At 58.6% G+C, this 22,028-nt stretch overlaps 1 protein-coding gene across 1 annotated transcript in view; it reads left to right on the top strand.

The window, feature by feature from the left end:
* ABCA2 (ATP binding cassette subfamily A member 2) overlaps positions 1-22,028 on the top strand; it is a 62,779-nt gene that overhangs the window by 10,304 nt on the left and 30,447 nt on the right. The window contains exons 9-20 of the mRNA XM_065418938.1: positions 4,051-4,241; positions 5,605-5,755; positions 6,670-6,874; positions 7,227-7,391; positions 8,737-8,917; positions 9,548-9,760; positions 11,034-11,230; positions 12,969-13,151; positions 14,923-15,107; positions 16,729-16,849; positions 17,790-18,080; positions 21,452-21,664. Of these exons, the coding sequence (XP_065275010.1) occupies positions 4,051-4,241; positions 5,605-5,755; positions 6,670-6,874; positions 7,227-7,391; positions 8,737-8,917; positions 9,548-9,760; positions 11,034-11,230; positions 12,969-13,151; positions 14,923-15,107; positions 16,729-16,849; positions 17,790-18,080; positions 21,452-21,664 (2,296 nt within the window). The remainder of the gene's footprint in view (positions 1-4,050; positions 4,242-5,604; positions 5,756-6,669; positions 6,875-7,226; positions 7,392-8,736; positions 8,918-9,547; positions 9,761-11,033; positions 11,231-12,968; positions 13,152-14,922; positions 15,108-16,728; positions 16,850-17,789; positions 18,081-21,451; positions 21,665-22,028) is intronic.

The following is a 22,028-nucleotide window of genomic DNA, read 5'->3' as shown; positions in this document are numbered from 1 at the left end:
TGATTGTTCCGTCCTAAGTAAAGTACTTTGCACTTGTTCTTATGAAATTTCATCCTATTGACTTCAGACCATTTCTCCAGTTTGTCCAGATCATTTTGAATTTTAATCCTATCCTCCAAAGCACTCGCAACCCCTCCCAGCTTGGTATCGTCCACAGACTTTTTAAATGTACTCTCTATGCCATTATCTAAATCATTGATGAAGACATTGAACAGAACCGGACCCAGAGCTGATCCCTGCGGGACCCCACTCGATATACTCTTCCAGCTTGACTGTGAACCACTGATAACTACTCTCTGAGAACAATTTTCCAACCAGTTATGCACCCACCTTATAGTAGCTCCATCTAGGCTGTTTCCCTAGTTTGTTTATGAGAAGGTATCAAAAAGCTAAAGTCAAGATATCTACCACTTCCCCCATATCCACAAGACAGTGTCAAAAGCTAAAGTCAAGATATACCATATCTACCACTTCCCCCATATCCACAAGGCTTGTTACCCTGAAAGCTATCAGGTTGGTTTCACATGATTTGTTCTTGACAAATCCATGCTGACTGTTACTTATCAAAATTATTATCTTCTAGGTGTTTGCAAATTGATTGCTTAATTATTTGCTCCATTATCTTTCCGGGTACTGAAGTTAAGCTGACTGGTCTGTAATTCCTTGGGTTGTCCTTATTTCCCTTTTTATAGATGGGCACTAGATTTGCCCTTTCCCAGTCCTCTGGAATCTCTCCCATCTTCCATGACTTTTTGAAGATAATCACTAATGGCTCAGATATCTCCTCAGTCAGCTCCTTGAGTATTCTAATCTAGGATGTATTTCATCAGGCCCTGGTGACTTGAAGACATCTAACTTGTCCTAGTATCAGAGGGGTAGCCGTGTTAGTCTGAATCTGTAAAAAGCAACAGAGGGTCCTGACAGGACCCTCTGTTGCTTTTAACTTGTCCTAGTAATATTTAACGTGTTCTTTCCCTATTTTAGCCTCTGATCCTACCTCATTTCCACTGGCATTCAGTATGTTAGACGTCCAATTGCTATTAACCTTTTTGATGAAAACTGAAACAAAAAAGTCATTTAACGCTTCTGTTATTGTTTTTTCCTCCCTTGTTGAGTAGCAGGCCTACCCCGTCCTTGGTCTTCCTCTTGTTTCTAATGTTCTTGTAGAATGTTTTCTTGTTAAACTAGCTAGAGACATAAAGGGTAATCTCTCTTTGTGCCTTGGCCTTTCTAATTTTGTCCCTACATACTTATGTTATTTGTTTATAGTCATCCTTTGTAATTTGACCTACTTTCTGCTTTTTGTAGGACTCTTTTTTTGAGTTTCAGATCATTGAAGAGCTCCTGGTTAAGCCAGGGCTGTCTCTTGCCAGACTTTCCATCTTTCCTATGCATGTTTTGGACAGCGAGAACAAACCGAACTGGAGAGTGCTCCAGCTGCGCCCTCTGTCTGAGGGGCCTGCTTTGTTCCTCCAGGGTTTTCCCATGAGCTGTGTCTCACGTCCCGCTAGCCAGGAGGGCCTGGGTAGAAACGTTGGGCTTCCCCCACACAATGTCTAGACCTTGTCTTGCACAGCCGTGCCGCACCTCAATTTCACGAGAAGCAGTGTTGTGACCGGCAGGTTGCCGAGAGCTGGAGGGTGGGATCAGAGGGAACCTCTGCCAGAGAAACCAACAAGCCGGCAAAGCGTGAGCCCTACGGATCCTGCTCCCTCCCCGGCAGAAACTGATGCCTGGATTGCAGTTCCTGAAGGGCTGCTGCCTACCCTGGAGAATCCACTTTTCAATCACCTCATGGGCTCCATAACGACCGCCTCCCCTCTCCCTGCATGCTGTTGCGTTCACCCCCTCTGCCCCACACTCGTGTTCCCCGGGGGGCTCGGGGCACTTAGCTCACCCCAGCTTTCCCCTCCCCGGGGGGGCTCGGGGCAGTTAGCTCACCCCAGCTTTCCCCTCCCCGGGGGGGCTCGGGGCACTTCGCTCACCCCAGCTTTCCCCTCCCCGGGGGGGCTCGGGGCAGTTAGCTCACCCCAGCTTTCCCCTCCCCGGGGGGGCTCGGGGCACTTAGCTCACCCCAGCTTTCCCCTCCCCGGGGGGGCTCGGGGCACTTAGCTCACCCCAGCTTTCCCCTCCCCGGGGGGGCTCGGGGCACTTCGCTCACCCCAGCTTTCCCCTCCCCGGGGGGGCTCGGGGCACTTCGCTCACCCCAGCTTTCCCCTCCCCAGGGGAGCTCGGTTTGAGTTCAGGTCACCAAACAAGCATTAGGTGGCTCTGTCTGCCTCCCTGGGCCCTTTGCTCTGCCTCTCTCCGGCAGGAGACACCAGGGAACCTTTACTGCCGCTCCTGCTCCCTTGGGACCTCCCAGCTGCACTTCGGGAGGCCCTGCTGCGGCCGAGTGCTGAGCAGCCCCAGTGATGGGGACTGAAGAGTCCCGCTGCCTCCCAGCCCCCACCGTGGATCAGTTCCTCCCCCACCCACCTTGTCGTGGGGCCAAGAGCTAGAAAAGGTCTGGACCTTTGTATGGAGCTGGAGAGACTCCAGCCGCAAACAGTGGGGCTGCGGAGCAGTGGAGCTCTTCGCTGCCCCCTGCAGGGTCTCTTGCGCCTCCCTCTGAAGCAGATGGCCACAGTTGGAGACGGGACCCTGGGCTAGTGGACCCCAGGTCTGAACCACCCTGGCAGTTCCTCGGTTTCCTGTTTCTTCTCCTGCTTCCCTATTGCTCCATTTGCCTTCCCTCGCTCAGAGGAATCCGGCTTAGCCAGCCAGGCCAGATCCAACCTGGAATACTTTGACAGCTAAAAGTCCAACCACAGTAATAAACCAGCAAACCCTCTGACCTCCAGAGACCGGCCAGTGGAAAATAAGAGCCACCCCAGCCAAACCTCTAGTGCCACAGTCCCAGAATGGCCCACTGGGCCCCTTGCTGTGCCCGGGGCCTGCCAGCCTCTGAGCTTTGGGGGTCACAGACGGGAGCTGCGTGTTCCCCTCTCCCGCACTGCTTCTCTCCCCTTCTGCCTGCCTGTGTTTTAAGAAGTGGGATCAGACTCTAATGCTGGAAGCTGAGAGCGACCAGCTGCACAGACCAGCCAGGGCCGCGGGACGTACTCTTGAGCTAGGCTCTTTCCCTTTAAGGATTCCCGGGTGCATAGGGAGAGGAAGGAATAAGATGCTTGTGAATCAGAGTTTAAGGCCAGAAGGAACCACCAGATGGTCTAGTCTGACCTCCTGTGTAACACGGCCCACCGACCCCACCCACCCTCCGCACATCAAACCCAACCGTGGAATGAGACCCCGGGTGGGCTAAGCTGTTGTGTGCCAACTCCAGGCAGAGAATCAGAGGGACCCAGGTGCACTAATGCCTGAGGTCCCTGCAGTGACAGAGAACTGACTAAGTGAGAAATACCCAGATGCTCCTAGCCAGCAAACTGCCCCCCACGCTGCACCCCCATCTCAAGGCCACTGTCCAGCCACTCTGACTTGGGGGAGAACTTCCCGACCCCGCATCCGGTGATCACAGAGAGAGCCTGGGTTATCCAAGCTCTGCACATCTGGCCTGGCTGTCTCCTGCCTTCTTTACTTGCTGTGTTTAGTGGCAGTTAATCAAAAGGGACTCGTGTTTCTGGAGCCCTTGTTTCCAGAGTGCCGCGAACTCTGGGAACCAGGCCCCTTTCAGGGGCCTCCAGTTGCAACCCGGGTGTCACTGGCCACTGGTGGAAAGCTCGGCCTGAGGGAATTTGCTTGTTGGGTAGATGCAACGCCTGTAAGAGACACCTTAGCAGCACAATCCCGGCCTCCGATTACTATGAGGCAAGTAACAAACAGGGAAATGAAGGAATGATCCCCCAGCTCCCGCCTTCCCACAGGTTCCCCTTGCCCACACACCCACCAGGTTGCAGAGCTGCTCCCTTTGAACCCGGCCTGTGTTGTGATGCCTTGTCCTTGCTCCGCTGTGTCCCATGAGGACGCCCTGCTGGTGGGACGGGGACTATCCATGGAACCAGCCCCAGTGGGGCCATGTGCTCTGATGGTGCGTGGCACCGTCTCTTGCAGGTGATGAAGATGATGGGCCTGAACAACGCAGTCCACTGGGTGGCCTGGTTCATCACCGGTTTTGTCCAGCTCTCCATCTCCGTCACCGCGCTCACCGCCATCCTGAAATACGGCAAGGTCCTGATGCACAGCGATGTCTTCATCATCTGGCTCTTCCTCGCCATCTACGCCGTGGCCACCATCATGTTCTGGTGAGCGCTGGGGCGGGGCAGGGGGGTGTAACACAGCAGTGATGGCAGGGGGCCCAGAAGCTAGGGACGAGTCAAGCAGCCAGAGGGGCAAGGGACCAGAGCAACGAGGCCTCTAGACATGCACTACCTGGGGCATGGCCGCTGTCTCTGAGCTTGGGAGGGCTCCGGGGGGGCTGGGGTAGCGTGGTTAATTTGTTACTCTGGGGTCTGGATTCCATTTTGGTCCAATGTGTGATTTCACAGTTTATAGCAAAGCCACAATGCTGAGGCCACTAGCGAGGGACCATGAACTCCCAGAGAAGGGGAGCCATGGATGTACCCAGGGTCACCCCAGTGCTGCTCGCACTGGGCCCCTCGGTCCGGGAAGGCCACAGTGGGTCATTGAGCTACAACCCCAGCCTGAGGCCTGGGCACTGCCTGTTTCTGTGCCACCAGCAGCAGGATTAAAGGTGGTTACGAGCAACGGGTAGCAGATGCTTTCCCCACCCACCCCGGTATGGGCTGGGATCGTCTCACAGCTAAAGGCCAGATAGTCCCCTGATGCTGGTGTAATTCCCTGGGCTTCCATGGAGCTCCTCCTGATTTACACCGGCATAATCAGAGGAGAATCCAGCTTGTGGCCAATGCCACAAGCTCAAACCTCTGAGTCGCCGGCTGATTCGAGCATTGCCGAGTGCTTGGGGTCAAGGGGGAGGCAGGCTGACTGGTGGTGAGGAGCCTGCGCTGTCGCGGGACGCGGGTGTCTGCAGGGATTGGCTGGCTCATGGGCGGGTGGGAGTTATTTACGGTGGTGAGGCTCGCAGGGAAGCAGGTTCTCCCATCAACGTTCAGTTGGGAGGAACCACAAAGTCGTCGTGGTGCAGCCGCCGTGGCTGTAAAGGGCAGTGGGGAATCTATGCACCCGTGTGGTGATCACAGCAACACACCCCTGCCCTGGCCATCCTTGCCGGGGGGGGGTGCTTGGTCCGGTCAGAGCTGGTCCTGCCACACTCCCTCTACTCTGTTCTGGGGGGTGTTTGCCTCCTGGAAGGGGAGCCGGCAATGGGGCCCGAGGAAGCAGGGTCGGTACTGAGTTCTCAGCACCGAGCCAACGGCCCAGTCCCGCTGTCCGGCCCAGTCCCTCTGATGGGGTTTGATGGGGTGTGGGAGGTGGTCATGCCTTTTTTTCTCCAAGGTAGGTGATGAAGTGGGGGGACTGTGTAAGCCTTTTTCTCTGGGGGGAGAGGTGGGGCTGGGGGGGGGGGGGGGGGCTAACACCCTCTTTCTCTGGGGCTCGGGGGCATGCCCCCCCCGGGGCAGGGACTGGGGGGGCATGGCCCCCTTTCCCTCTGCGGCGGAGGATGTCACACTGTCTGCCCCACAGTTTCCTGGTGTCCGTGCTCTATTCCAAGGCCAAGCTGGCCTCAGCCTGCGGAGGCATCATCTACTTCCTGAGCTACGTCCCCTACATGTACGTCGCCATCCGGGAAGAAGTGGCCCACGATAAGATCACGGCCTTCGAGAAGTGCATCGCCGTGAGTACTGGGGCGCGGCCCGGTGCAGCTCCCTGCAGGCCCTGAGCCTGGCCTCCCTGGGCACGGCCGGGAACGGGGCTCCCCAGCTCTGCTCCCTCCATCACCGGCCTGCTCCCCACGTCCCATCGCCCTCCCCGCTGCCAGGATGGGGGGGCATGCTCCCTGCTCCTTGCCCAGCACGCAGACAGGAGGGAGACCCCCGCCCCCCCACCCGGGCCATGCCTCCAGCCCCAGTCCCTGGAGGAGTCAGGCCACCTCTGGCCAGAGAACTGCCTGCTGCAGCCCCAGGGACCAAGTGGCCTTCAGCAGGACAGAGCTGGAGAAACCAATGTTTCCAACCTAACATCCCTCTGCTTAGCCAGAGCCCGGCTGGGCCAGGGGCTCGAAGGGGGAGGGGTCTTGAGGACTCCCAAAGCTTGGGCTGAGGGCTCCGCTGCCCTGGGGGGTGGGCATAAGGAGCCTTTCCCCTTCCAGGAGGGTGGGATCCCTGCAGAGGAGTGTGCCAACTAACATGGGCTGCACACTGCATCCTCTCCAGAGCCGTGCAGGGTGTGGGGAGCGTGGCACTGCCCAGCTGCACCCTGTGATGGAGCTGGGCTGCGTGTCTGCTCCCCGCCACTGAGCTGGCCCCTTGTGACAAGCTCATGACCCAGTGTGAATCCTGATCTTAGAGCCACTGCACCAGGGCGCCTGCAGGAGGCAGCGGTGCCCCCTTCCAGCCACACCCCCAATGGCCTTTCTCCCTTTGCTGCATCCAGACCCTCCGTGGATTCCCACCCTCACCTCCGATGGCTTTCGTCCCCCTCTGCCCGTCCATACCCCTGATGGCCTCCCCCCGAGCACCTGGCTAGGGGATTGCTGCCCAGGGCTTTAGGGGAGCAGCTCTCGGCCTAACCTCCCTCTCCCCCGCTCAGTCTCTCATGTCGACCACGGCCTTCGGGCTGGGCTCCAAGTACTTTGCGCTGTACGAGGTGGCCGGCGTGGGCATCCAGTGGCACACCTTCAGCCAGTCGCCCGTGGAAGGCGACGACTTCAACCTGCTGCTCTCCATGATGATGCTGATCGTGGATGCCGTGGTCTATGGTGTGCTGACGTGGTACATCGAGGCCGTGCACCCAGGTACGGGCCGGGGCCGCCTCCTGCAGCCCAAGGGGGGCAGGTGCAGGGTGGCACCGACCTGACTGGGATGGAAGGAGGGCCTGTCAACAGCCTCCCCATGCATGGCTGTGAATGCAGGGGGTGAGGGCAGGTCAGCATCTGGCCATGTTCATGAACCGGGAGGGGGGTGTAACCAGCCACCCAGTGATCTGCCCTGGGGCTCTGTGTGTCGTCCCTTCCAGGGGACTGCACGTACCACCCCTGCTGGCCCCCACTTCCTGGGGGGAGGCCCACACCTTTTGGCCACACCAGTGCACGCTGTGGGCCTCCTGCACGAACCCCAGAACTGCCGCTGATCTCCTTTCCTTTGCAGGCATGTACGGGCTCCCCCGGCCCTGGTACTTCCCCTTCCAGAAATCCTACTGGCTCGGGAATGGGCGGGTCGAAACCTGGGAGTGGAGCTGGCCCTGGTCTAGAACCACCCGCCTCAGCATCATGGAGGAGGATCAGGCCTGCGCCATGGAGAACAGGCGGCTGGGTACGAGCGCCCGCAGGCTGGGCAGTGCAGAGACGGGGAAAGGGCTGGGATCCAGGGGACCTGGCTTCTGTTCCTGGCTCAGTCCCACCTCTCTTGGGCGTTGGTGGGGGTCAGGCCTGCCAAAACCGGTGTGTTCTGAACTCGGGTTAGCCCAGCAGTGACTTCCCAGCCCCCGCTTCCGCTCGGCTCAGCAGTGAGTTACAGCCTGGTGCTGAGCGCACGCTGCTAACCCGCTTAGAAACGCCCCTCGATTCGCAGCAGAGATGGACCCTGTGCTGCCATTTCCCTGAAGCGAGGGCCATAATACGGGCCGGCCTCGCGGAGGTGGTATGGGGCCAAATTCATCCCTGTCTCCCAGCTCCTTGAGAGCCTCTGGTAGAAGGTGCCAGAGGAGAAAGTGAAATTACGGCAGAGCGGGCGTGGAAGGGGGAGAGAGGAGGAGGGGCAGCTTCTCGGCAAGACACAAAGCGAGGGCCAGATCCTCCGCTGGTGGCAATCAGCATGGTGCAGTGGGTTCACCCGAGCCATGCTGATGTGTGCCAGCTGGGGCTTATTCTGTTAGGGCAGGGCCTACGGGGCCCCATCATGCTGGGCACTGCACGAACCCGGAACGGGGGCAGCCCCTGCCCCAAATTGCTCCCAGGCTAGCTAGGCAAGGGCGGGGCAGGGCAGGGCTAGCTGGGCAAGGGGTGGGGGAGGGCAGGGCTAGCTGGGCAAGGGGTGGGGGAGGGCAGGGCTAGCTAGGCAAGGGCGGGGCAGGGCAGGGCTAGCTGGGCAAGCGCTGGGGCAGGGCAGGGCTAGCTGGGCAAGGGGTGGGGGAGGGCAGGGCTAGCTAGGCAAGGGGCGGGGCAGGCTGGCCCACGGCAGGACCCTGCCCCCAGGGCTCTTTGTCCATTTGTTTATCGTTTTGGGAGGGGATTCGCGAGCGGGGGAGGGAGGGAGTGGGATGAAGGACAAGAGGGAGGAGGAGGTTGGAGCCCACAGCCAGTCAGCACCAGGGAAGGGGTGTAGAGCGCTGTCGGACGCTGTGGCAGGGGTTCTGGCTGGAGCCTGCGGGTCCCTGCTGTGGCTGCTCGGTCCAGCTGAGCCTCCAGCCCCTTTGTCCCTGAGCTGACGTGGCTGGAGGCCGGGTGGGGCAGCATGGGCCCTGGTGTATGGCTTGGCGTTATCAACGCCGTCCCATGTAATTAAACCATCACGGCATATCCCGCGTGGCCCCGCTGCCCGTCTCCCCAGGGTGCACGCCCCGGGTCAGTGCTGGGTGGCGTCCCGTCCCCTGGCTCCCCGCACACGCTGACAGAGACACCCCAGAGCCCTGCCCACCACCTCCCTGCTCTCATTGCAGAAGAGACGCGTGGCATAGAGGAGGAGCCGAACCACCTGCCGCTCGTCGTGTGCGTGGACAAGCTCACCAAGGTCTACAAGACGGACAAGAAGCTGGCGCTGAACAAGCTGAGCCTGAACCTCTACGAGAACCAAGTGGTGTCCTTCCTGGGGCACAACGGGGCGGGCAAGACCACCACCATGTGAGCCATGGACTGGGGAGCCCTGCCACGGGCAGTGACGTGGAGAAATCGGGGCAGGAGCAGCCATGGGATGAGGGTGGGCGGGTCTCCCACGCCCGGGCAGCTCGTCACCACCTCTGACGCTGACAGGGCTGCACGATGGCTGTCACCGCGGGGTTAGCCTGGGCTCCCAGGCTCTGTCCTCACCAGTATCTTTGTGCCACCCGCTGCCCCCCAGCTCTGCAATGCTGCCAGCTCTCGGCGGTACTGGGGTTCGTTCAGCAGGCAGTGCCCAGGGTCCGTGGCCTGACCCGGGTGGGAGGAGGTGCTGAGGCCTTACCAGGGCGGGTTTGAAGGAGGAGGGCATGGGCTTAGTGCGGGGTGGAAGGGAGTGTGGGGGGAGGCGCCAGTCTGGGGGGCGGGGAGGGGATGGGGTTGTGAAGGCCCTGCAAGGTGCACACATTGGCTGGCCCTGGATGGGCTGGGCCCTCCTCTGGCATCTGTTGGCCTCGGGCAGCATGGGCAGTGCTGTTCTGCAGGGCAGAGGTGCCCAAGGGCCCTTCCCAGAGCGGCACTCCGTGAAGCTGCGCTAGGCAATCACCGCATTTCCAGGCAGGGGGAAGAGCTGATGCTGCCCTGTTTCTTTCCCAGGTCCATCCTGACTGGCCTCTTCCCCCCAACCTCGGGCTCTGCTACCATCTATGGCCACGACATCCGGACGGAGATGGACGAGATCCGGAAGAACCTGGGCATGTGTCCCCAACACAACGTGCTCTTCGATAAACTGACAGTGGAGGAGCACCTCTGGTTCTACTCGCAGCTTAAGAGCATGGCGGAGGAGGAGATCCGCAAGGAGATGGACAAGTAGGGACCAGCCCCGGCCAATGACTGCTCCCGAGGCGATGAACAGCCATCACTGTCTTGGCATGAACCATTTTGCGCGAGCTGGTCGACTGGACTTTGACCAGAGCCCCAGTGCTCTGTGGCACTGGCCCCAGAGTCCATCCTTTAGTGCAGAATTGGGCAGAGATTTTCAGAAGTAGCTAGTGATTGTGGGGGCCCCACTTGAGATGCCTTAAAGGGCTTGATTTTTCAGATGGTGGGTGCTTAGCACTTTCGGAAAGCCAGGCCCCTTTAAGGAGTCTCAGCTTGGGCACCCAAAATCCCCAGCCACTATTGAAACTCTTGGCCGTGGGCGACGGAAGCTAAGCTTTCGTTTGAAAAGACTGTAGTTTTTAACCCTTGTGGTTGCAGCGAAAACCTTCCAGCTGAGTGTACCCAGTGTATCTGAGTCAGCAAAGAGCCTGAAACAGTAGCTTGGGGAGGTGTGAACTGCCCCATTCATCTTAATGGGTGTAGACGGTGCGTGACTCACTGCTGCGGCACCTCCTGCTGGTCGTTGGGAATTAGCTCTTTTCCAGCCTCCGGAGCGCCCTCTGCAGGCCGGTATCCCGCTGCCGCTGGTCCCCGTGTCCCTCCCTTGTCTCTGGGGTGCTGCCCATCTGGCAATAACCCCGCAGTCTCAGGGTCTCCCCACCCAGGGGAACCCCCAACCCTCTATCCCCACCTTGCCTCGGACTATGGGCTACTGCCAGTCACCATCTAGCCCCCTTTCACTGGGGCCAACTGCAGTCTGTATAAGCCAGTCATCATAGGCAAGGGAGGGTTTGACCTGCTGCCTTTCCCTGCAACCCAGTACCTCCAGGGGCCTTGGACTAGGCCCTGCAGCCTGGGGAGTTGCCAGCCTCGAGCTCCCCAGCTCCTCTGGCCTTCCCCAGCCCTGCTTCACTCCAGTACCCTTTAGCACTCAGGCAGCTAGGCCCATCTCCCTCCTCAGCTAGCGGGAGACTCTGCCAGCTCCTGGCTCACTGGCCTTTTATAGGGCCAGCTGTGGCTTGATTGGGTGTGGCCCAGCTGCGGCTGCTTCCCCAATCAGCCTAGTAGCTGCTTTCTCCAGCCACAGCCCTCCCCAGGGCTACTTTTAACCCCTCCCGGGCAGGAGCAGGTGATCACCCTGCTACAGTGGGCTGTTAACTCCGAGATCTGCTCCTTCAGCAGTGTGCATGCATCTGCCCAGCCTTGCTCACGCAGCCTGCGTGTGACTGGGCTGTAACATCTATGTCGGATCTGTCCCCAGGATGATCGAAGATCTGGAGCTGTCCAACAAGCGGCACTCCCTGGTGCAGACTCTGTCAGGAGGGATGAAGAGGAAGCTGTCGGTGGCCATCGCCTTTGTGGGTGGATCGCGGGCTGTTATCTTGGATGAGCCCACTGCTGGTGTTGACCCGTACGCACGTAGGGCCATTTGGGATCTGATCCTCAAATACAAACCTGGTGAGCAACCCAAAGCATGGCAGGGGCTCTGATCCCTGTCAGAGACTCCACACCAGGATTCCCCTGCCACTGCCCTGGGGGATGAATCTTGGTTAACAAGGCTGCACTCTAAGAGTTACTCCTGGGGGAATTCTGTGCCCCAAAATAAAAAATTCTGCAACAAAAAATTAAAAGTTCTTCGCACAATATTTTAAAATTCTGCATATTTTATTTGTCAAAATAACACAATATAATTACACCAGTGTCAATTATTTTTGGTCATTTATTTCAAAATACCTGTCAGCAAGCATGTCTGTAACAACACAGACAACAAAAAAGATTCAAGAAATGTTTTTTGACAAATAGATTCCTTACTAGGCAAATTTATACAGAACTCTTGAGTAATAATTCATTTAAACTACCATACAGGACTGTATTTCCTGCACCCCTCAGAAGCAGTGCAAAGGCTGTGGGGAGTCAGGGGTAACGGAGGAGCTGAGGGAGAGGGAAGTAAATTGCTGGGAAGGAGCCTGGGTGTGAACTTGGAGGGTTGTTGGGTGTGGGTGGAGAAAAGTATGGAAAAGTTTTGCGGGAGGGGCAGGCGAGGAGGGATTGTTAGGGAGCTTCCCCCATGCAGACCCTGGCTGACCCCTAGCCTTTCCCATTCAGTCAGGCACATCTGCCCCATCCCTATGTGTTCTTGCACCCCCTGTGCATGTGTCCCTCCATCCCCACTCAGACACCCCCTCCCCCAATCCCCATGTGGCCCTGCACCCCCTCCCCCTGCCCCATGTGTCTCTGTGCCCCCACCCAGCCATTCCTCTGTCCCTATGTAGCCTTGCATCCCCGCCCCCATCACCATGTGGCCCTGCACCTCCCTCCCCCCGTGGCCCTGTGCCTCAACTCCCATTCAGCCCCTGCCCCAGTCTGTCCTCACCCACTAGCCCTTATGAGCCCCTGTCTGACCCTCCCAGCACCCCATGGTGTCTGTCTCCCCATAGCCCCTCTCTCCTGACCTGGCCCGCTGCGAAGAAGGCAGGCTCTTTCTCTTCCCTCGCTGGCAGGGAGCTGCTGCTTTGTTCTACCACTGCAGCGCTCTCTGGTGGGCAAAAGGCAGAACTGCAACAACATTTTGGCAGAAGCTTTTTTTCTGCGCCAAAAATTAAAAATATCTGGGGCTCATTAATTATGCGTGCACACTGTAGTGCAGAATTCCCCCAGGAGTAACTCTAGTGAGTAACAGGAGCATTGCCCCAACCTGACCATGTGCCTGGAGGGAGAAGGAAAGCCAGGGCTGGATTTTAGGGAATGGACTCTGGCTATGACTGACCGCCAAATAAAAATCCTTGTTTGTACCAGCTGAGATAGGCCTAGCAATGAGTGGTCGTAGCTCAGGACTCGGAGTCAGGACTCCTGGGTTCTATTCCTGCCTCTGCATGCTCTCACTGGGTGACCTGAGGCAAATCCCTCCCTTCTCGCTCTGTGCCTCAGTTTCCCCAGCTGTACCACAGGGATAGTAAGACTTCCCCACCCCCCTTGGCAAAGCACTCTGAGTCCCGTGGATGCAATGGCTCTGTGAGGCAGGTACGCTATGGTCTATGTGGCAGGTTCTCTGATGCCCCGACTGCTTGGTAGACGTTGTCTCCTGACAGCAGGTGCTGCGAGTGCTGCTTGGGTGTCCCTGGGGGCTGACCCGCAGCGCGTTCCCCACTCACCCCTCCCTGATGCTCTTCCCCTGCGCTTGTCCCTGACCTGGCAGGAAGGACCATCCTGCTCTCCACACATCACATGGACGAGGCCGACCTGCTCGGGGACCGCATCGCCATCATCTCCCATGGCAAGCTCAAGTGCTGCGGCTCCCCACTCTTCCTCAAGAGCACCTACGGGGATGGCTACAAGCTGACGGTGGTGAAGAAGCAGTCAGACTCCAGGAACGGCACAGGTCAGTCACCGGGCACGCTGCACCTGCGCTAGGGAGTCTGCCCCCCTCCCCCCCCCCCCAGTCCACATTGGGAAACAGCTTCGCTGCTAATGTAGACAGGATCAGCCCCGTTACAGCAAGCGGGCTTGAGCTGTTTTTGTCCCGGCTGCGCTAGTTGCTCTCAGGAGGGCTGGCTGGAAAACCACATTCCCATTTCGTGAAAAATGGCCGGGCTTTGCAGTTTGTGTTTGCTCCGGTTTGGGATGATATCAAGAACTTTCAACTTCTTTTTGAAAACACCCAAGAGTGAGATACCCCAGTACAGCCAATAGCCCTGTGCCTAGGACACTCGCCTGGGATGTGCCTAGGACACTCGCCTGGGATGTGCCTAGGACACTCGCCTGGGATGTGCCTAGGACACTCGCCTGGGATGTGCCTGATTCAGAGCAAGCGCTGGGACCTGGGGCTCCCATGTCCCGTGGGAGTGCTCAGAACATAAGCACGGCCATATTGGGTCAGACCAAAGGTCCATCTACCCCAGGTGCCTGTCTTCCAACAGTGCCCAATGCCAGGTGCTTGTGTAAGCAGAGGGCTCTTACCTCCAGCGTCCCATGATCTTCTGCTTCCACCGCTGGGGAAAGGAAAAGTAGTCCCCCTCATCCCCATGCACAGAAAGCATGGGGCTCTGCGAGGCGAATCTCCGAGGGCTATTGCTTTTCTGATGCTATTACAATCCCATTGGAGTGGGAGATTGCGAGGTGCTTAGAGATGCTACGGTGACACTGATTGATGGTCCTAGGCCATTTCTCGAAGCAGCCAGGGTTTCCATCTTAGGGCAGGAGAAACTGACAACTACCGAGCAAAGCAATTTAATGTGTGCATGGTGCGTTGAGATCAGTGGGGTGCTCCCGCTTTCTCTGCCCCCAGAATGCCTCCCGACCTGGCCTGTCTTTGCTTTGCAGTCAGGAGGAGGAAGGCCCTGGTTCTTCCTGCCTGTCAGCGTCTTGGGCTTTCCGTTTTCCTGTGATGATGGAGGGGGCTGCTTCTCCTGGGTGGCTTCGATTTTGAGCTGCAAACCTAATATTCCATGCGGGAGGAGAGAAAAGTTTCCGTGGCGAATTTCCCCCCAGCCCTGCCCAAAACAAAAAGCCCATGAAATGACCAACCAGCCCAGAGAGGAAGGTCAAACGCTGCCAAACTCAGGCACCTGAAGGAAAGTGGCAGTTGTAGCTCCCACGAAAGCCAGTGCGACTTGGGGCTGATTCCCCTCTCTTCAGGCCCGTAGACCCCTGTGCTCTTGTTCAACACAGTCCGCACCCGCTCCCTGGGCACTGCTCGGGCTCAGGGTAACGTGCTGCATGGAGCCCTTCACCTCCAGGGGGTGGTTTCAATCCAGCCCAGGCTGTTAGCAATGGAAGGTTGTTACTGTTGGGTATCCTGTGAGAAATACGTTCTGGGATCTCACTTCTCCCCGGTGGATGGGGGTCTGGGTACAATTGCACCCGTAGGAACTGGCCCCATTGCTGGGAGTGTCGGCAGAGAGGCCAATGGGCTGTGGAGGCTAAATTCCCTTCTCAGGCCGGGGCAGTTCCTCCAGGACTGGGCAGTTTGCTCAGCGCATGCAGGGCTGGGCTCCCAGCTGTGAAGCCAGCGGGAGAGTCACTGAAAAAAGCAGAGTTTAAAATAAAACCAAAAAGCAGCAGCAGCTTTTGGGTCCTGGAAAGGAAAATCCAAGGACTCCGGGCCCAGGCAGAGCTGGGTGTGTGAAGTGACCCGTCCTTCTCCGCTCTAGACTCGGGGCAGACGCACAGCCCTCCCTCCCACTCCTCCGCCAGCCCCTGCTCCGAGCCCCGCGTCACCCAGTTCATCAAGAAGTACGTGGCCTCCTGCCTGCTGATCTCCAACACCAACACGGAGCTCTCCTACATCCTGCCCAGCGAGGCCGTCAAGAAGGGTTGCTTCGAGAGGCTCTTCCAGGTACCGGCCCATCGAGACGCCAGCTCCCGAGTGGGGAGGGGAAGCTGCTCAGTGGGTGCTGACACAGAGCAGGGGAGCGCCGCAGGAGCAGAGACGGGGGACCGCTGAGCGCTCGCTGGTTGGTCGGCGAGGGGGTGCAGGAGCTGGGCTGGGCGCTTGCTGGTTGGTGAGGGGGCGCGGGAGCTGGGCTGGGCACTCGCGGGTTGGTGGGGGGGGCGCGGGAGCTGGGCTGGGCGCTTGCTGGTTGGTGGGGGGGGCGCGGGAGCTGGGCTGGGCGCTCGCTGGTTGGTGGGTGGGGTAGGGCAGAGCACAGGCGCTGGGCGCTGTCTGGTTGGTCGGCGAGGGGGCGCGGGAGCTGGGCTGGGTGCTCATGGGTTGGTGGGGGGGGGCGCGGGAGCTGGGCTGGGTGCTTGCTGGTTGGTGGGGGGGGGCGCGGGAGCTGGGCTGGATGCTCATGGGTTGGTGGGTGGGGGGGCCCCCCGGGAGCTGAGCTGGGCGCTCGCTGGTTGGTGGGGGGGGTAGGGCAGAGCACAGGCGCTGGGCGCTGTCTGGTTGGTCGGCGAGGGGGCGCGGGAGCTGGGCTGGGCATTTGCGGGTTGGTGGGTGGGGTGGGGCACAGGAGCTGGGTGCTTGCTGGTTGGTGGGGGGGCGGAGGAGCTGGGCTGGGCGTTCGCGGGTTGGTGGGTGGGGTGGGGCGGGTCACAGGCCCTGGGCGCTCGCTGGCTGGTCGGCGAGGGGGTGCGGGAGCTGGGCTGGGCGCTCACGGGTTGGTGGGCGGGGGGGGCACCCGTGGGGGTAGCACTGAATTATTTGTTATGCTGGGATTTACCAAGGAGTCCAAGGGATTTGGGTGTCTCATTCCCTTAGGCTCATTTGCAGATCCAGCCCAGAGCGTGTCCCTTGCCCTTGCACAGGGGCATCGCCCTGTGTGTGCTGTCGCCCTGCCCAGCGTCGTCGTCTCTTGGGATAGTCTGTCCCGCATGCTGTAATTCTCCCCGGTGCCCTTGCTTACTGCGGGGCTCCCTAGCTTGCCCTGAGCCTGCACTGCTGCCCCAGGTGTCCCCCAGCACAGAGGGGCCTGGGTCGCTGGGACAAGCCCCTCTCCTTTTCCCACCAGCAGGGAGTGCTGCTCTGCTCAGGATAGGGTTCTGGGCTCTCCGCTTTCGCAGCGCTAGCCACCCCGTGGGCACTGCGTTGGCTCCAGCGCTGCGTTCCGGCGGAGGTGGGTGATGAGAGGGAGGACGCGGGGAATGCTCGGGATGGGTTCTCAGATCACCCCCGGAGCCTGGTTTCCGGCAGGCGTGAGCTCGGGCGGAATGTGTTACCAGTGCCTCTCTGTGCCCGATCCACAGAGGCCAGGATCTGGGCCAGCCGAGGCTCAAGCTGTAGCAGCTCCTGGTTTTTGCTCTGGAGGTCCCTGGTTCATGTGTCACACAGGCAGCCATCAGGCCTCCTGCCTTTTGTCCTTCGCCCGGCCTGGCCGTCAGGGGATGGGGGAGTTCCGAAGGTCCCCGTGCTGCAGGGGGTGCTGGGCGAGCTGATTACCGCTTAGCCGGGAGCTTCTGGGATGGCTCTTCGCTGTGGTCTCCCGCCGCTCCTCACCCTTGTTCCTTGTTCACAGCACCTGGAGCAGAGCCTGGGGGAGCTGGAGCTGACCAGCTTCGGGCTGATGGACACTACCCTGGAGGAGGTCTTCCTCAAGGTGTCGGAGGAGGACCTGTCGCTGGAGAACAGCGATGTCGGTAAGGGGTGTGCGTGTCAGTGCCTCGGTATGCTGGCTCGTGGAGAGTCGGGGGTGCCCTGGCTCAGCGGCCTTACATTAACAAACCGAGTTCGCGACCTCGCCCCGTTGAGCATTGATCCATTGCTGGCAGTCTCTGCTCAGGGGAAGCCCACAGAGGTGAATGCATAGAGCCGGGCAGGGCAGGGCTGGACTAAGGAGTGGATGTTTTAGGGCAGAACAGAGGTGCGATGGCAGAGCTGGGGGGTGAGGGTGGGGTAGAGGAGGTGCATTTGTTACACTGCTAGCACCAAGCCAGCCGCAGCAAAGACCCCAGCGTCATGTTAATGCAGCTGTGACAGGCAGTTTGACTGTTGCTTTTTAATACCTGTATCTTGGCTGCAACCCTTGCTCCTGTCTGCTCCGCATGGGCCTGAGAGCAGGGGAGTGCCCTTGGCCTGAAGGCAGGGGCACCGTCCCCAAAAGTAGCATGGAATGATACATCCTGATTGCTTGCCACGCTCCACCCCAGCAGTGGCCGCATTTTGTCCTGTGGTTTGTAGTTTCAGCCTGAGGTTTGTAAAGCACTTTGGGATCCTGGGGTATGAAAGGCCCGATGTCAGTGTGAAATATCATGGGGGTGTATTCCTATTAGACAGGGCCAGAGCCTGCCCTGGCCAGCACTGAGAGGGGAGCTGGGGTACTCACTGTACCAGGGCACTCCCTGACGTGCTAAGGTGGATCCTGCTATGCTGGGGTTGCAGGGTATTAAGGAAGTGCCCCGTTCCCCCCCGGCACGCCCAGGCCCTTGGTATCTGGGTGGCTAGCTAAAGCGTTCCAGCCAGTCCCAGCTGGTGGGTTTTTGCTGGAGAGTGAGTGGAATGCCTAGGAGGGCTGCTCCCCGGAAACGTTCCCCTTGTACCTGTGCTGCACAAACCCCACCGGCTCCCTTCTCCTTCCAGACATGAAGGAGTCCAAGAAAGACACCCTGCAGCCACCGGCTCCCCAGATGGGCCTGAAGCCCGAGGCCAACGGGGAGCCCCTTCCTGACGCGGAGGCACCCGAGAAGCCGGAGGTGGAGCTCAGCAACCTGGTGGCCTGCTCCAACCTGGCCCAGTCGCAGGCGTCCCTGCGCTCGGCGTCCTCTGTGGGCTCCGTGCGGGGCGATGAAGGTGGGGCTTATTCGGAGTTCTATGGGGATTATTCTCCGTTGTTTGATAATCTGCAGGACCCCGATAACGTCAGTCTGCAAGGTTTGTAACGTGCCGCACGGCAGGCCTTGAATTTGGTAGCGGGGGTGGGGGGCCGCTGTGTCCCGGTTCCGCTCTCAGCAATCCCGGGGGTGGGGGATGTGTGGGGCCTGGCACCGGCTCTGACCAGACCTTTCCATCCTGCCGGGGCTGGGCTGAGTGCCTTTCTCCTCCCCCAAGAGGGGTGGCTGGCAGGGACCTGTTTGAACGCTCTCGCCCCATGCACTGCGGGGTCCTGCCTCGAGCCTGTTCACCCTGGGACCCCCTGTTACAATGGAAAAATAGGCCTAAAGAAAGGGAGGGGGCGAGGGCACCGCCCTGAAACTTGGTTGGGAGCCCCTGGGTGGGGAAGCCATGAGTTCAGGGAGTTCTGGCAGGGTTTCGGCTGAGAGCTCCTGGGGTTCTTTCGGGTGGGGAGTGGGTACTGCGAAGAGGTCTGTTTGATTGCGTACATAGACGACAGCTCTAGAATCTAGCAGTGTCCTTTGCTGCACGTGGATGCATCCCTTTGACTAAGCGCCTTTGGGTCAGTGGGTAGCGCTGGCCAAATTCTTCACTGCAAACTCGGCCCCTTTTCATTCACAAAGCGACCGAGCCCTCCAAATGCATTCGCTTTTCGAGACCAGCCGCCAAATACCCCGTGCAAATGCTTTGAGTCTCTCTCCTTCCTGTTGGCTATTGGTGGCATGGGGTTGGTCACCTGAATCTCAGGCTTGTTTGTTCTGCTCCCTGACTGGAGGACTGAGACTTTAACTAAGAGAATGGCGAATCTGAAATAGCAAGCGATGCACTTCCCAGCACAAAGGTTTGTGTTAAAATGAGTGACACGTTCCCAGGAACCCCCGGGAGTCCTCCCACAGTATTTGAATAATAAAACGTACAATCCACAAACAATAGCGATCCAGTGGCCACCTTTTTATTCGCAGTCCCTTTTTGGGGTTATTCCACTGCTCTTATCATGGAGCATTTGGGGACATGGTGGTTTTTCTCTCCTCTCCAGATACATCAGGGATCCCGTTATTAAACGCCAGGGCTCATAATGCCCTGGGGAGCATTGGCATGTGGGTCAAGTATGAAGCCCGAGCAGGGAGCGTAGTACAGAATCTCCTCTGATATCCCAGATTCCCAACACCAAGACCCCAACAGGATCACAAACCCCATTCAAAATCACAGACGCAGCCAATTCCCCACTTTGGTCGCTATCCCAACAGTCAAACTCCTGACAAGAGCTGATTGGGAAGGGGGGAGGGGGGTTATGCAAATTTCAATAAAAGTGAAGGGGAAATTGCTCTTGTCAAAAACTTTCACATAAAAATTTTGAATTTTCAGCAACAGATCGAGAACCAAAATATTTTGATTCTAGAATGGTGCTGCGGTGCCTCCTGGAAGTTGTAGTTCAGGTTCCTCATGGTCCCATAAGCCAGACTCCCTGTCTGGACTATATCTCCCATGATGCACCATGGTCTCCCTGAAAGGCAGTGCATCATGGGAGATGAGGTCTGGCTGAGGAGCCTGGTCTGTAGAAAAAAACTGGAGTATGAGGCGTAAGAAAATAAGAGCTGCCGCACTGGGTCAGACCATGTGCCATCTTGCCCAGTATCCTGTCTCCAACATACCAAAGCTTCAGGGGGAGGGTAGAGAACATGGCAATTTTGGAGGAATCCACTTGTCTTCCCTTCCTGGCTTCTGGCAATCAGAGGTTCAGGGTCGCCCTGAGCATGAGGGTGCATCCCGAATCATCTTGGCTAATAGCCATTGATGGACCTATCCTCCGGGAATTTACCCAGTTCTTTTGTGAACCACTTATATTTTTGGGCTTCACAATATCCCATGCCAATGAGTTCCACAGGTTAATTGTGCATTGTGTGATAAAGTCCTTCCTCTTGTTTGTATTAAACCTGCTGCCTGTTAATTTCATCTGGTGACCTCCAATTTTTGTGTTGTGGCACCTGAACTACCCATCAGGCATTTCACAATCGACACATTTCAGTTTTCGGGTGGAAAGCGGCACTTTTCACCCCCAAAAATTGTTCTATCAAAAACCCAATTTTCCATCAAAAAACAGTTGTGGCCCTACATCTTTCCCAGTCCCTCTTGCTTCCCCTGCTGGCTTCTGTCCAGCGTCTCTCCCTGAGGGAGGCCTTCATGGGAGGAGCCTGACTTCTCCTCACCTCCCAGATGGAGCAGGAGACTGGGGGCTCCCATGGCCTGCTGGGGGAAGCACTGAGGCAGGTGGGCACAGACGTGTGCCACGGGAGCTGTGACATGGTGTTAGCAGGATTTTGACCCTGATGGGTCAGGACTCCCTTCAAAGGATCTGTCTCAGGTTGCTTGATCTCTGTATAGCTGGCAAAATGAACCTTCCTTGGTTACAAAAACAACGCGATGGAACCAAGAGAAAAGAATCTCCGTTGTGTTACCCCTTCGCCCCCTAACAAAAATAGAGCAGCCAACATGGCTTAAAACCAAAGCTCCCTTCCCCTGGCCTGAGCCCTCCTACCTCTGGACTCGGAGGTGAGCTTGTGAGGGGTCTCTGAGCTGACGTCCCCAGGGCTGCAGTGCTGGTACAAAGGTGCCACCTCCCCCTGCTCTACGGCTTTGTTATGGGGGACCTAGTGAGAGGCGGTTGTTTAATGGTTTGAGCAGGTGACCTGGGGGTTGTGGCCCTGAGCTCTGTCCCTGGCTCCCTCACTGCCGGCCTGCGTGACCCGGGGCAAGCCCCGTAAATGGGCTGGCGCTATGTTGGTTGGGTTGCTGCACAGGAAGGTCACTTGCAGTGTCCGCGGGGTTGTGAAATACCCTCTCCTGTCTCTTGCGCGTATAAGAAATAACGCGCCTGCCCGGGCTCCTCTCTGTTCACGGGGGTGCTGCTTTCCCCCCTACCCTGCGTGTCCCTGTTGGGTTGGGGGATACTGTCAGGTACGTACAAGTGTCAGTTGTATTAACCCACGAAAACTGCCAGGGCGGCAGCCAGCGTAAGGGTTACGTGAGTTTAGAAAACAGTGTCCGGCACCAACTCCCCATCGCTGGCCTGCCGAGACCTGCATCGAGCGTTCTGCATTTCCCGACTTAACTCTGTAGCTGCAGCTCTTCAGACATCAGCCCGGCCCTGGGGAGGGGAGTCTGGCAGGTCCTGGGGCTGGCGTCCCGCCTCCTCTCCCCGGGCACAGCCCCCCGGGGGAGCCCCATGCTGCTTGACGGGGTCGTGCGGAGGACCATGTCCTGCGTGACTGGCTGCATGAGCTGATTCCTGGCTGAGTCCTGAGGAGGAGGAGGTGGGGGCTGGGGGAGGAGTTTGACGGCCTCTGAGAGAGCCTGACCCGCTCCGTGTGTCTCTTCCCACTCCCCATCGCTCTCCCTTGCTCCAGACCAAGAGGCTGACGCCGAGGCCGTGGACCAGCCCCTGGGGGGACAGGGGAGCTTTAAGCTGGAGGGCTCCTGGCTCAAGCTGCGCCAGTTCCATGGGCTGATCGTCAAACGCTTCCACTGTGCCAAGCGCAACACCAAGGCCCTCTTCTCGCAGATCCTGCTGCCCGCCTTCTTCGTCTGCGTGGCCATGACGGTGGCGCTCTCTGTGCCCGAAATAGGTGCGTGCGGGCGCTGGCCCCGACTGGGGGAGGGGTGATAGCTCCTTTCCCCCCCATACCCAGTGTCGCCTCTTGCTCCCCTTGGGACACCGGCCTCCCTGCCTGCCTCCTGGCAGAGCGGCACGTGCACTGCATGTGTGCCCACATCTCTGGCTCCAGGCTGCCTGACAGCTACCTGGGTGTGGGTGGGGAGTGGGATGAGGGACTGACTAGCTAGAAGTCACCCGGTGAATCTGGAATGTGGGGGAGTGCCGCTGGGCCTGCCCTGGGCCTGCCACTGGGGTCCGGGGCTGGCCTTCCAGCCCAGAGTATGGAGGGGATGGGACCCACCACCCCCAGGGAGGTTGCTCAACATGCCCCTTTT

This window comes from Emys orbicularis, chromosome 18 (genome assembly GCF_028017835.1).
Source record: "Emys orbicularis isolate rEmyOrb1 chromosome 18, rEmyOrb1.hap1, whole genome shotgun sequence".
NCBI lineage: Eukaryota > Metazoa > Chordata > Testudines > Emydidae > Emys > Emys orbicularis.
Note: the sequence above shows the minus strand (reverse complement) of the source record. Positions and strands in the feature narration are given on the sequence as shown.